At 36.7% G+C, this 12069-nt stretch overlaps 1 protein-coding gene across 1 annotated transcript; it reads right to left on the reverse strand.

The window, feature by feature from the left end:
• Positions 1-612: 612 nt before the first annotated feature.
• Positions 613-10517, reverse strand: LOC127004420 (prenylated Rab acceptor protein 1-like). The gene is made up of 6 exons (XM_050872089.1): positions 10350-10517; positions 6699-6819; positions 6423-6526; positions 5611-5810; positions 4635-4732; positions 613-4418 (listed from the first exon to the last, which is right to left on the reverse strand). The coding sequence occupies exons 1-6, from the start codon at positions 10436-10438 to the stop codon at positions 4413-4415; spliced, it is 618 nt and encodes a 205-aa protein (XP_050728046.1). The 5' UTR covers positions 10439-10517; the 3' UTR covers positions 613-4412.
• Positions 10518-12069: the final 1552 nt, after the last annotated feature.

Below are 12069 nucleotides of genomic sequence, written 5' to 3' on the forward strand. Positions count from 1 at the left end.
ATGAATTCTCATTACATCCACAAACGCAACTCTTCCTGACGTCCCAATCTGCATCAGTGGTTGAGTCATCCCTGGACCCATTATCAGTGCTGCGAGGGGCCATGGCCACCGCAGCATGCAGTGACGTACGGCAGCGTTACTACATTTCCTACTGCTGCAAGTCAGGCTTCAGCAGCAACACATTATTACGTAAAGGAAGGGTTACGTTGGAGATAAATTAACATAATCTCCAGATCCTTACAGAAACATTCGATCTTTTTTTCCTTTTTAATTGATTTATTTTTCCAAGTATTCTGTTTGTCGTTTTATTCAGGCACAAGAACGTTTTTCTCCTTCTCAACTTCATCCTCGCCTGTTTAGTATTGGATTTACTTTTCATACCAGCTTCTACTTTTGCTTCCGCCATGTTAAAGAGCTGCAACTTCTTTTTTCTCTTAAAACTCTATATGCTTCTTAAGACATGTAGATTTCTTTCATAATTGACTACAGAACCTAGATTATCAATTACTTTTTTTTTTCTTTTAATATCTCTTCATATTTTACTTCCTGGGCTAAAGCCCCACTTGTTAGGAAGCTATACCATGGATAAGTTTTACAATTTGAATATCAATACCATATATATTTTCTTTATTAAATGGAAGTTTCAATTGACAATAATAAATTATCTTTAATTTAAATAATCAAATAAGCTATACACTTTCTCAAGTGAACAGAAGTAGATGCCTCTGTGATTTTAGGAAAATACTCACTAATTCACTCCGAAAACTAAACTACTAGAAAATACTTATGAATTCATTCAAAAAGCTATAATACACACACACACACATACAGAAACTCCCCAAGTGATGAGAGGGCTATATTCAAAGAAATCTGATGCAAGCAAAAATAATAACAATAGTAGTGAAGTGCACCAACATATAAAACCTATCCAGCATATAATCAACAATATTTCAGTAACAATAATGTTTGTAAGCTATCTGGTATTTTACAAGGTGAAACATTCAAATGGAGCAGTGTTAAAATGTGGAAATACAGAAAATAATTACAAAATTAAGGCTTGTAAATAATAGCCATATTTTTTCACAACACTGTTGTATCTTATCTAACTGGCCTGTAGCATCAATGTTAGCATGATGGAGCACCTGACTGCACTTTGTTATTAGTCATGCTGAGACAAGATCAGTGCTTTTCCAAGCCCAGTCATAGTTTACTACATATTTTAACAATCAATAAAGGGTAGATTACACCCAGAAAAAAACAGCTGAATAATGAAAGGAGTTAAATGTGTGATGCCTGAGTAAAGGCTGCTTCAGCCCATTAATCACTTTGGTGATATAACTAAATGAACAACTTTCAAAATTATCTGATTTTATCTATGTTGTGTATTGATTTATTTATCATTTTCATCAATTTTGCTGAACATAAATTAAATGGTTGTAACTCTGGGAGTACTTGGATATATACATATATATATATATATATATATATATATATATATATATATATATATATATATATATATATATATATATATATATATATATATATATATATATATATATATATATATATATATATATATATATATATATATATATATATATATATATATATATATATATATATATATATATTTAATTAATCACGGATATTACACTTTCAACACTCTCAATGCAATGACTTATAATGATCTCAACCGACATATAATGATCTTATAAAAATATGGATATTAAGTAGGCAATGAATAAATATGAATGAATGAAATACCTTAATTATGTAACTGAATCAACATTATCAGAAATATATTTCTAATAAATGTCTATTTCATTAGTCTAAGTTGTTGAACTAGCCAAGGTAAGATGGTTATCACTTTATTCAAGGTTACTTGTAGTCCTCTTGAATAACTTATTTTCAAACCAAACAGTAGTTTACAAAAATATTATCAAAAATACTTTAAGAAAATTCTATGCACTATTTGCTGAGCAGCTTATTTTATGACATTTCACTTAATTAGTTTCAATATTATCTTATTTTGTTCTTTAAAATTCCAATGACCTTCCCAACAAACTTACAATTAGGCAGCACATGGAAGGGAAAAACCTCCAGTTATACTCATATGTTGAACAATCTTTCTTCTAGTGGCAAGGTGCAATAAGAAAGCTGATAATACATACACTAGGTATTCGATATATGCAAGTTTGAAATATGCAAATTCACTCATATGCAACTAACCTAAATGTGCCAAGTATTCGTTTTATGCAAGAAAAATTCGCCACTATGTGAGTAGCGGCACTGGTGCGACTGGTTGGTGAGGTATGGTGGCCGACTTGCACAAGAGGGCGGCGGGTGCAAATGTTTTCCCGCACCTTTCTCGCCTATAATTAACCTTTTCCTCCGCCAGTCAGAATGAGTACAATTTCTAATTTTTTGTTTGTTTACAATGTATTTTCATATTATATTTTACAGTTTATCTGACCTAATGTGCTTTATTGTTGCTTTAGTGCTTTATTATTGTGAAACGATGCCGGAATAAATAGCTAGAGGGTTCGAAAACGTGTCGTGGAATATAACCCCCTATAATTAATGGGATGATAGGTTCAATATATGCGAATTCACATTATGCGAGCTTTTTGCAGAACGTAACCCTCACATATAACGAATACCTGGTGTACTGGTAACAAACAACAGGTAACTGAGCAAAGCACTTATTACTATAGTCTGTTTCATTTCATCTGTCCACCAACAAAGCAGAAATTTTAATGGATGTGGCACCTGCGCATTTCTAGTTCATGAATACGTGAAAATCAACTGTTGTGATAGACATTCAAGCTTATTTTTCAATAATATATTTGAATGTTTATGTATACAAAAAACAACTCAGTCATTTGCATCGATAATCTAACACACAAGCACACGAAAAGACAAGCTTGTATCAAATAACATAGTCACATCATGCTCAAACGATCTATGGTTTTTCAAATTCATTGATTGATAGCTCATTTAAGGTATATTAAAAGACATCTGGCTCTGCAAGTGCAAATAAAGGGTATCTTAATAATTTACTGCATGCAAATAACAATTAATAATCAAAATAACATGAAATAATAATTAATAACTTGAATGCGATGATAGGCTATTTCGAATATTAGGCTACCCATGTTATTTACATGCCACGCATCAAAATTCCTTATGTATAGACACTTGCAGAGTCGGATGTAACTTTATGTACCTGAATGAGATGAAATATGCGTATCTGAGAGGCTATAAATCGTTTGAGTATGATCAGACTATACTGTTCAATATACAAGTTGTTCTTTCATGTGCTTGTATAGTAGATTTATTAATGCAAATCAGCATGCTTGCGGTTTATATAAGACGACTTGAGGTTTTTTTGTATACACAAACATTCAAATATATCGCTGAAAATATAAAGTTGATCTTCACGCAATCACGAACTTACAATGCACAGGTGCCATATCTACGTTCACGAGTGGACAGACGGAATGAAACAGACTATACCATAGTCTATGGTGCACAATAATATGTTTGCAGTGAGTGTACGGTGCTTCTTGAAGGCAAGGTGCAATTCCATGGGTGAACACAGAAAACTGGCAACATAATGCAATAAATATGTATTGAGTTAATAACCCTAAAATGTGAAGGAATAGGAAGCACAATAATTTTAAAAGTTTCCAAATTTTGATTCAAGTCTCTGTTCAAACCTCTTACTTCGATAAAATAATTAAAGTGATCTAATCCCTCCCAAGAAAGTTTCATATTCAACACAAATTATTTACTATCCTATGTGTCTATTGCTAAGTAATATATTATATTGCTGTAGAGAATTCTTCACCACTTATATGATGAGCTTTGCTGCTGAGAATTCTGCACCAGTTGTATTAGCTTTCTTTTAAAACTTGAAAGCTCCTGTAAGTAGTTCATGACTACTGAAAGTCACTGGGGTAGTGAAAGCAAGGGAGGGTTCGTTTGGTTAACTTGGAACAGATCTGCCCATTAGCCCATCATTAAGTTGATGGTCATTATATTTCTAACACCTGGTCAGTCAAACATCCTTTATTGAAGTGTCCACTAGTCACCAACTATCACTGAGCCTCTTGATGTGGTTTCTGTTCTGAATAAACAACTGCATACTGATGGCACCGGATGCATAGGGTATTTGTAGAGAGCATGTTTAAGGTGAAGTTCCCGATACAATTTCTCTGTGCACATTTTACTCGTACCTATTACACCAAAATTAGGTACACTATTTCAAAATGTTAAGAGTGGTTGTTGTCCAAGAGAAATGAAAAAACATTCAGATCCAGCCTTTAGTTGCACATTAAAGATTCCATAGCATTTTGGTCAACTTATGTAGATGCAGGTTCCATTAAGACATCTGCACCTGACACTGTCTACACCTGAGGAGAATAGAGAAATGATTATCAACACATTTCCAAGATTACATCGACTCTTTGTTACTATATACTTCCAAACCAATAAAATATATAGCAATGAAGTGAGAAGTAAAACAAGAAAGAATAATAAAAAATAAATCAGAAAATCTAATAACATTCACTGAAAATCAAAAAGTTCCCTCATGATTAAAAATATGAAACTGTAATTCTTTTACCCACCTGTTCCATCTCCAATTCGAATGGCTCCTCATCTGAGCCTAAGAGACTCTCAATGTTATATAATGAAGCATGGACCATAATGATGAACAGGCTGGCCCCTGCAAAGTTATAACAATATTTCAGCAATGGAATATGGTTATGCAAGCTTCAACAGCAGTGTTCTAAAACCTGGGTGGATGGTCTATCTTTGGGTGGACAACATTTTGGTATGAGTGGACAGATGGCTAGATGAGGTCTGTGCTCTGTTCATATTGTTCCAAAGAAAATGTGGTCCAAATGTAAAGGTAAGTAGAATTTAGTTAATATACAGAATCATATGGCTGGCTAAATAAACTAAAAAGAAAAGTTAATCTATTTTTTTTTTACCTGTAGAATAAAACTCTAAGTTTATATTCTAGTTAATAAAACTGGTGACTATCTAAAGTGGGCAGGTTTTTCAATGTCTAAAATAATGGTGGAAAACATAAAAAAAGACTGAAGAGCATTGGTCTGTAGGAAACATGGTATATATAAATTATGTAGATAATGATGATAATGGTGATGGTTTCAGATGATGATAGATGTAAAAACAAGACAAGTGCTAACCAATCCAAAGTTAAGTTTCAGTATTATTGTACTCTGATGAAAGAAAAATTCATGTAATGTAGAAACAGTAGTGTCTACATAATGCAGAGTAATCTATGTAATTCAGAGTAAAATTATATCTCAGATGAAACAATTTATTCAGTATATGCGGCTACCACACTTCCTGAGAATCACCTATAAATTTTCAGTACTGTTAGTGAGAGTGATGGCTAAAAATAAGCAAAATTCAACATTTCTAACTTATTTAGTATCTGATTTGTCCTATAAACATTTTAAAATCCTATGTATAGTATCTTATCCTGTACAGAGGAGACTCTACTAGACAAATTACTTGTGCTTGCAAATGAACAGCACATGAATTTGTAAGAAAACAAATGTAAAGTAATATTACCTAGAACCCAGAAAAGGACAGCTCCAGCTCCTGCAATGTAGAACACTGGGAGAGAAAAAACTCCAACAGCAGCAAACTGATGAGCCAAAGACACCTCATGGCCTCCAACTATTATCTTCTTCTCAGCATTTCGAAGGGAGAGAATGTAGCATGCTCCTAGAGATGCAGCCACAGCCAAAAGCAGCAGAGGAGATGTGATCCTGCAAAGTAGTTACAATGAAGGAAAGGCAAAATAAAAGCTCCCCCCTAAAAAATCTTTAGCAAAGTAAACAAATTTTGAAACCAGAGGATCCAGCTCATCAGTGTCATGGATTATGATAAAACAATGATGGAAGTAAAGAAGGAAAAACAAATAACTAGTATTATGCAATTGGGAATATATCACTTAGTAAAAGTGGAGTAAGACTGTAAATAAATTAATTAAATGCAGCTTGTGAAGACAAGGAGACATGAAATGAAGAGGAAATGTCTGAGAATTGCCAGGGGACTATGAAGATACTAGGAGGAATAAGATATCAAAGATATTCTTGAATATGTATGTGATTAAGCAACACTTTTATGAGTTTTATTAAACAGATTAAAATACCTTTTGATGACAAAGAACTGGTAAACAATGGGGTCAAAAAAGAAATTACCTAGCAGATTGTATGAGCTACTTTCTTTTGTATCACAAGGTATCCATATTTCTAATACTCCGTATTAGTTTCACCTTACATAAACATAACTGAAATGTCTAATTGTTATAAGAAATAAATAAACTGTATCAACGAAACACAACAATAAAAGACTTTATAATAAGAAGGGACACTCACAGACAATACAAGATGAGAACAACGAAGACGAACATGTAGTTCGACTGGAAGTAATCAACATTCTTGGCCAAACGTTTACTCCACCTCTGGACACTGGGTGGTGCCTGAAAATAATAAAATATGTACAAATAATCACCAGTGCTTTGAGAACATTTTGCATACGGTACTCTGATGCTGATGTCATACTTTTTGAAGTTATGATGTAAGTCAAAAGTCTGAAAACATCTTGAATTATATATAAAAATAATGTGCGACAAAAGTTTTTCTTTGGCTTACCTTGAATTTTTGGGTATTGAAGAAAACCATCCATGGCCGCACATTTTCCCTCTGGCGAGTGACCCATTCTCGCGCCGCTGGAGACGCCAGCTGTAGCTGCATGGGGAGCTGCATCATGAACCTATGGCAGACAAACAGCATTCAATGAGGTCAACATTACAGAAGATCAGGATTAATATCACAGAACATCCCAAAGCAAAATTATACTCTCCTGAGAAAGACTCCATTAGAAAAAACACACTTGTTTCACTGGGCACAGGTAGTTTGACTCAAGTAAGGTTAGTGAACCCTCATGATGCTACTTTCACCTTAAGGCAAATAAATTTCTATCAACAGTTCATTCTCATGCAGGTGTGATGGAAAGTGAGACTATATATGCATTGCAATGAATATGGGATACAAAGAAGAAGGAAGGTAGTGAAATGTAAGCTATATATAATATTAAAAGAAATGTGGAACTGGGAACAGAAGTGAGAGATGAAAAAGAAATGAAAGCATTGCAGAAAGAGGAAGGCAGAAAAGCAGAGATGGTGAAAGTGAAGCCTCAGTTAAGGCCAGAGGTCAGATCTGAGAGTAAGGTCTCAAGGGAGAGAAATGAGAAAGAGGTCAAAAAGTCATTAAAATAAGGAAGGAAACTAGACTTTGAGAAATAAAACAGGATAATGTAGTGCGAGGAAAGGAAGAAAGTGGTATGGGTGTGACGGCAATGAAAGGAGATATGCAGAAGAAAAGAGGAAACCATGTTTGCTCTGAGGTAGGGAGGACCTGTAGTGCTTCCTACCTCAGAGGGAAGGGAATAGCAGAAGCAATGGTGGGTGTAAAGAAAGTGGTGGTAAGAATGGAGTGTGGAAAAATGATAATTTGAAGTGTCACTGAGATGCAAAGAAGACAGTCAGATGCACAGTGAAAGATGAAAGAAAGAAAGGATTGAGAGTAACAATGATGGGGATCATGAAGAGGCCAACGGAACCAAGGCATTATGAATGAATGAGAATTTAAACATGAATGTGCAAACTGAGCTAAAAATAGTAAAGGTGGAAATGATGTAAGAGAAAGGACCTAAGAGTGAACTTTCTAGACCTTGACAAGAATCTATATGGAACAAAGTATCAAAAGACCTAGTAACCCTAAATCAAGAAGGAGGTACAAAGCTTCCCGGGAGGCAGGCTTCCTGGCTGGCTGAGGGCAAGTAGGAAGGTTCAGGAGATATGGCATGACAAAGTGAGAAGGAGTGATTACAACATGGCAAGAAAGACAAGACACCAACCAGGTAGGTAACTGCATAAAGGTTGGATGTATGAATGTGACAAGATGGGGCACTGGAAAGTGAGGGTGTATGCAAGTAACCAAATAACTGAAATTTTTAGTTTAACTAAAACACATCTGAAACACAATGCATTGAGGGAAGAATGGAAGGGAACAAATTAAATCCAATATGAAATGTACAAGAATGGAGGAGTGGTTAAAAAAAAAAAAAAAAAGGAACTGTGATTACTGGTATCAAACATAAAAAAAGTATAAGCACTAACAGTAATAGAGGACCAAGTAATAACAATAGTGGCACATGATAGCTAACACACTAGAACAATAAAACTAATAAAAAAGTTATGCAAAAGAACAAATACATAGAATTTGATATATGCAGAGTTTTTGTTATTCATTGCTATTGCATTATGAATGAATGAGAATTTAAACAGCATTTAAACACACACAAAAAAGAAGAAAAAAAAAATGTAGCCCCTAAAAATACTATACCGTTGTTCAGTTAAGACTTAGGCAAGCCTGAGTGGTCTATTTCAGACAGAAACTTAATTTTTTGACAGTCTGAAGTTTTTTCTCTAGGACATAGGTTTTTTTTTTACTGGAAAACAACTATGAAAGCGCTAGAGCATACTTACTATAATATATTCTTTTTCTGGCCACCAAACTAAAAAGGTGCTATATATTTTACAAAGTAATTATTTACTGCAACTACTGAATTACCTACTTTTACCTCAAATGGACTGAGCACTGCTCATAAGTTCAAAATCGAAAGTACCTCACAGAGTCAATATTCAAAAGGTTCCCCACCCAGGGGAACAATTTCACCACTTGCTCCTCCAGCCAGGAAAGCTGTGCGTACATGCCAGCATGAAGGAAGTCGGCAATGGATGCGTGTACAAGAGATTGAAGTTAGGTTAAGTTAGGTTTGGTTATTTATCATTTTCATCAAACGCAGTGCAATAAAGAGCTGGAAGAGTAAAAATTCTGTGTTACAATGTCTGTAACCCTGACATAGCCTACTTCAGACATAGAGAATTAAAAATAAAGGAAATAAAGCAATAACTTAGGTCAGTCACACTCTAAAGCCTTCTCTTATGTAACAAACAGTGAGTACCATATGCATTGCAGATGCCATTTTTTAGGTAGCTGTGAAGACATTATGACAGTCATGATAGTAACCTAACGCTGTGTAGCTCTCGACAAAAAGTTATCAGTGTGGTGCATGGAACATTAAAATCTATTAGAAAAAAATAAGTGCCAATCACTGGGATGAGTCAAGTGTAATTTTCCAGTAATGCTGGATTTCCATCAGAAGATAATGATAACGTGGTGGCAGTCTCCTAGGAATTTTCCAGAATCATGCATAGGGAATGGAGAATCAGTTTGCATTTGGTGTCTGTCATGAGTCTTGAGTCTATTAACCCGGCAGCGTCAGCGGACCCATTTTTGGGCTCTCGTGAGTTGGTCCGCTGAAACGGTGGACCCCGTATGGGGCTCGGCTCAAAACGTCTAATTCGAGCTAATTGTAGGCGGTGGCAGCATAGAGCAACCCACCATGCATGCCCTGGGTCATTGTGGTGGGTGATTGATCTTGAGGTGGGCTTATTTGTCATAGGTGGTGCTGTAAGGTCATGGCAGACTGAATTAGTTATCCATATAGTAATCACTTGTCAAATTCTCTAAAGTAGACAACAAGCGACTCTCGGCTAGATGCCACGTGTCACTAGACTGTATATTTTGTAACAAACACCACCGAAAAAGAATGGAGTTTGAGTTTAAATAAATATTTTTAACGGCTATGGTTATGAGAGGAGTACTGTGATGTACGTTCCATGCACTTTTCTTAGTCTCAAAATGCAGTGTAATGTTGCCGTTTCTCGGCCTTCCCATAGCCGAAGCCCACGGGTTAATCCCAAAAAGCGGGGTCCGCTGTCCAGGGATGCAAGCCTCGGTGTGCCTGGCTTCTACAGACACTTTAGAGTGGGTGGAGGCAGCATCTGTCGAATGGCAGTAGTGCTGCTCTCCTGAATCCTTGGGTGGTGCTTGCTATGATTGCTCCTTCTGGCAGTCTATTCCACACTTGTACAGCTCTAGGGAACATTTTGTCTGATGACTAACACAAGTTTGCCAACGTGTCAGTACGAGGGACATCACCAGGATTTAATACCGCCGTGAACCTTTACTGAGCTCACTGGAACGCCGTAATGACACTTCTATCACTTAAGACAGCATATTAATTCACTGCAAGTTACAGTACTTACGCGAAACAAAAATTACTTGTGCTGAGACCCTTCAAATTTCGTCACCGCACACCTATGGAGAGCCAAACGCTATCAAACCTTCGTGCACATTTTGCCTGATCAACTCATAACCACCTCTCAACATTACCCTGCTTTGGAAGGATCACGGAGCTTCTCAGGAACATCAATTTCACCGGAGATGTCAATTTCCACGTCACCTCCAGAGCCGCCCGACATGATGGTCTGTGCTGTTTACAAAGGCGAGGCAGCAGGAGCATCACAGGGGCCACCCGAGCGCTCTCTGCCTCACTCTGGTCCCGCCTCTTGGGGTTCAGTCCGCCTGGCTACGTGTCAGGCGGCTCCAGCTCAGGCATCTATAGCCCGCGGGGTTTATTTTTCGTAACTTCTTCCTGGTGCTGTTTTCCGGACTATAAATATATCTAACAGTCTAAACCATAAATCTAACCAAACTAATTGTAACCTAATCTGACCATATCTAATCTAACATGTTTATCCCAAGCAATTAAACTAACAAACCTATCCAAACTGCCGTAAGTCTAAACTAATCTGGCGGTATCTATAGCCCGCGGGGTATATCTTCCAAACTTCTTCCTAGTGATGCTTTTCTTTTGATCTCTTTCACAGGTTAGGTATACTTGTTTTGGTTCGTTAGATTTGCCTGAAAAATGATGAGAGAGAGAGAGAGAGAGAGAGAGAGAGAGAGATTTTACATAGATTTACATAGAAAATCAGACCACACAGACCCCATGGTCCAGACTTGGTGGTCTGTCCTTAAACCTAAGTGATTTTACATTAATCAGAAGACTTCAAAACGTTGCATTTCTACTCTAGTTGATATTAAGTTGAAGGAAGTGACGGTCGAGCTTATTTTTGAAGGAGTCAATCGTGTTACACTGGACCACTGATGGTGGAAGCTTATTCCATTCTCGCACTACAACGTTGGTGAAGAAAAATTTGGTGCAATCTGAATTTACTTGTCTACATCTGAGTTTTACGCCATTGTTCCTCGTGCGCAGACTGTCATCGATCATAAACAATGTTGATCTGTCTACATTCGTGAAACCATTAAGTATTTTAAAACATTCGATCAATTTTCCTCGGAGGCGACGTTTCTCAAGAGAGAACATGTTAAGGATAGAAAGCCTTTCTTCGTAGGATTTGTTGCGCAAGGAAGGGATCATTTTCGTTGCCCGACGCTGAACACCTTCTAATTTAGCAATATCCTTTGCATGGTGGGGGGACCAAAACTGTACCGCATATTCCAAGTGGGGTCTGACTAAACTGTTGTAGAGCGGGAGTATTACATCTTTATTCTTGAATACAAAGTTTCTTTTAATGAAGCCCAACATTCTGTTCGCTTTATTTGCTGCATCGATGCATTGCTGTGAGAATTTGAGGTTTGACGCGATTTTGACCCTAAGTCTTTGACGCATTGAACGCTTTTGAGTTTAACGCCGCACATTTCGTAATCGAACTTCTTATTCCTCGTTCCAACTTGAAGGACCTGGCACTTGTCTACGTTAAAGGGCATCTCCCATCTATCCGACCAAGATGAAATTTTGTGCAAATCCTCTTGGAGGCTTTGCCTGTCTTCGTCAGTGAGAACCGAGTTACCAATCTTTGTGTCGTCTGCAAATTTACTAATGCGGTTATTGAGTCCAACATCCACGTCGTTGATGTAAATAATGAAGAGCACTGGGCCAAGGACCGAGCCCTGAGGGACGCCACTAGTGACAGGCGCCCACTCTGAGTTAAATCCGTCAATCACTACTCTGTTGTCTGTTGCTCAACCAATTCGCGATCCATTGGTTTACTTGACCGTCAATACCTATTTGCTTTAATTTGTA

Source organism: Eriocheir sinensis, chromosome 28, assembly GCF_024679095.1.
Source record: "Eriocheir sinensis breed Jianghai 21 chromosome 28, ASM2467909v1, whole genome shotgun sequence".
Lineage (NCBI taxonomy): Eukaryota > Metazoa > Arthropoda > Malacostraca > Decapoda > Varunidae > Eriocheir > Eriocheir sinensis.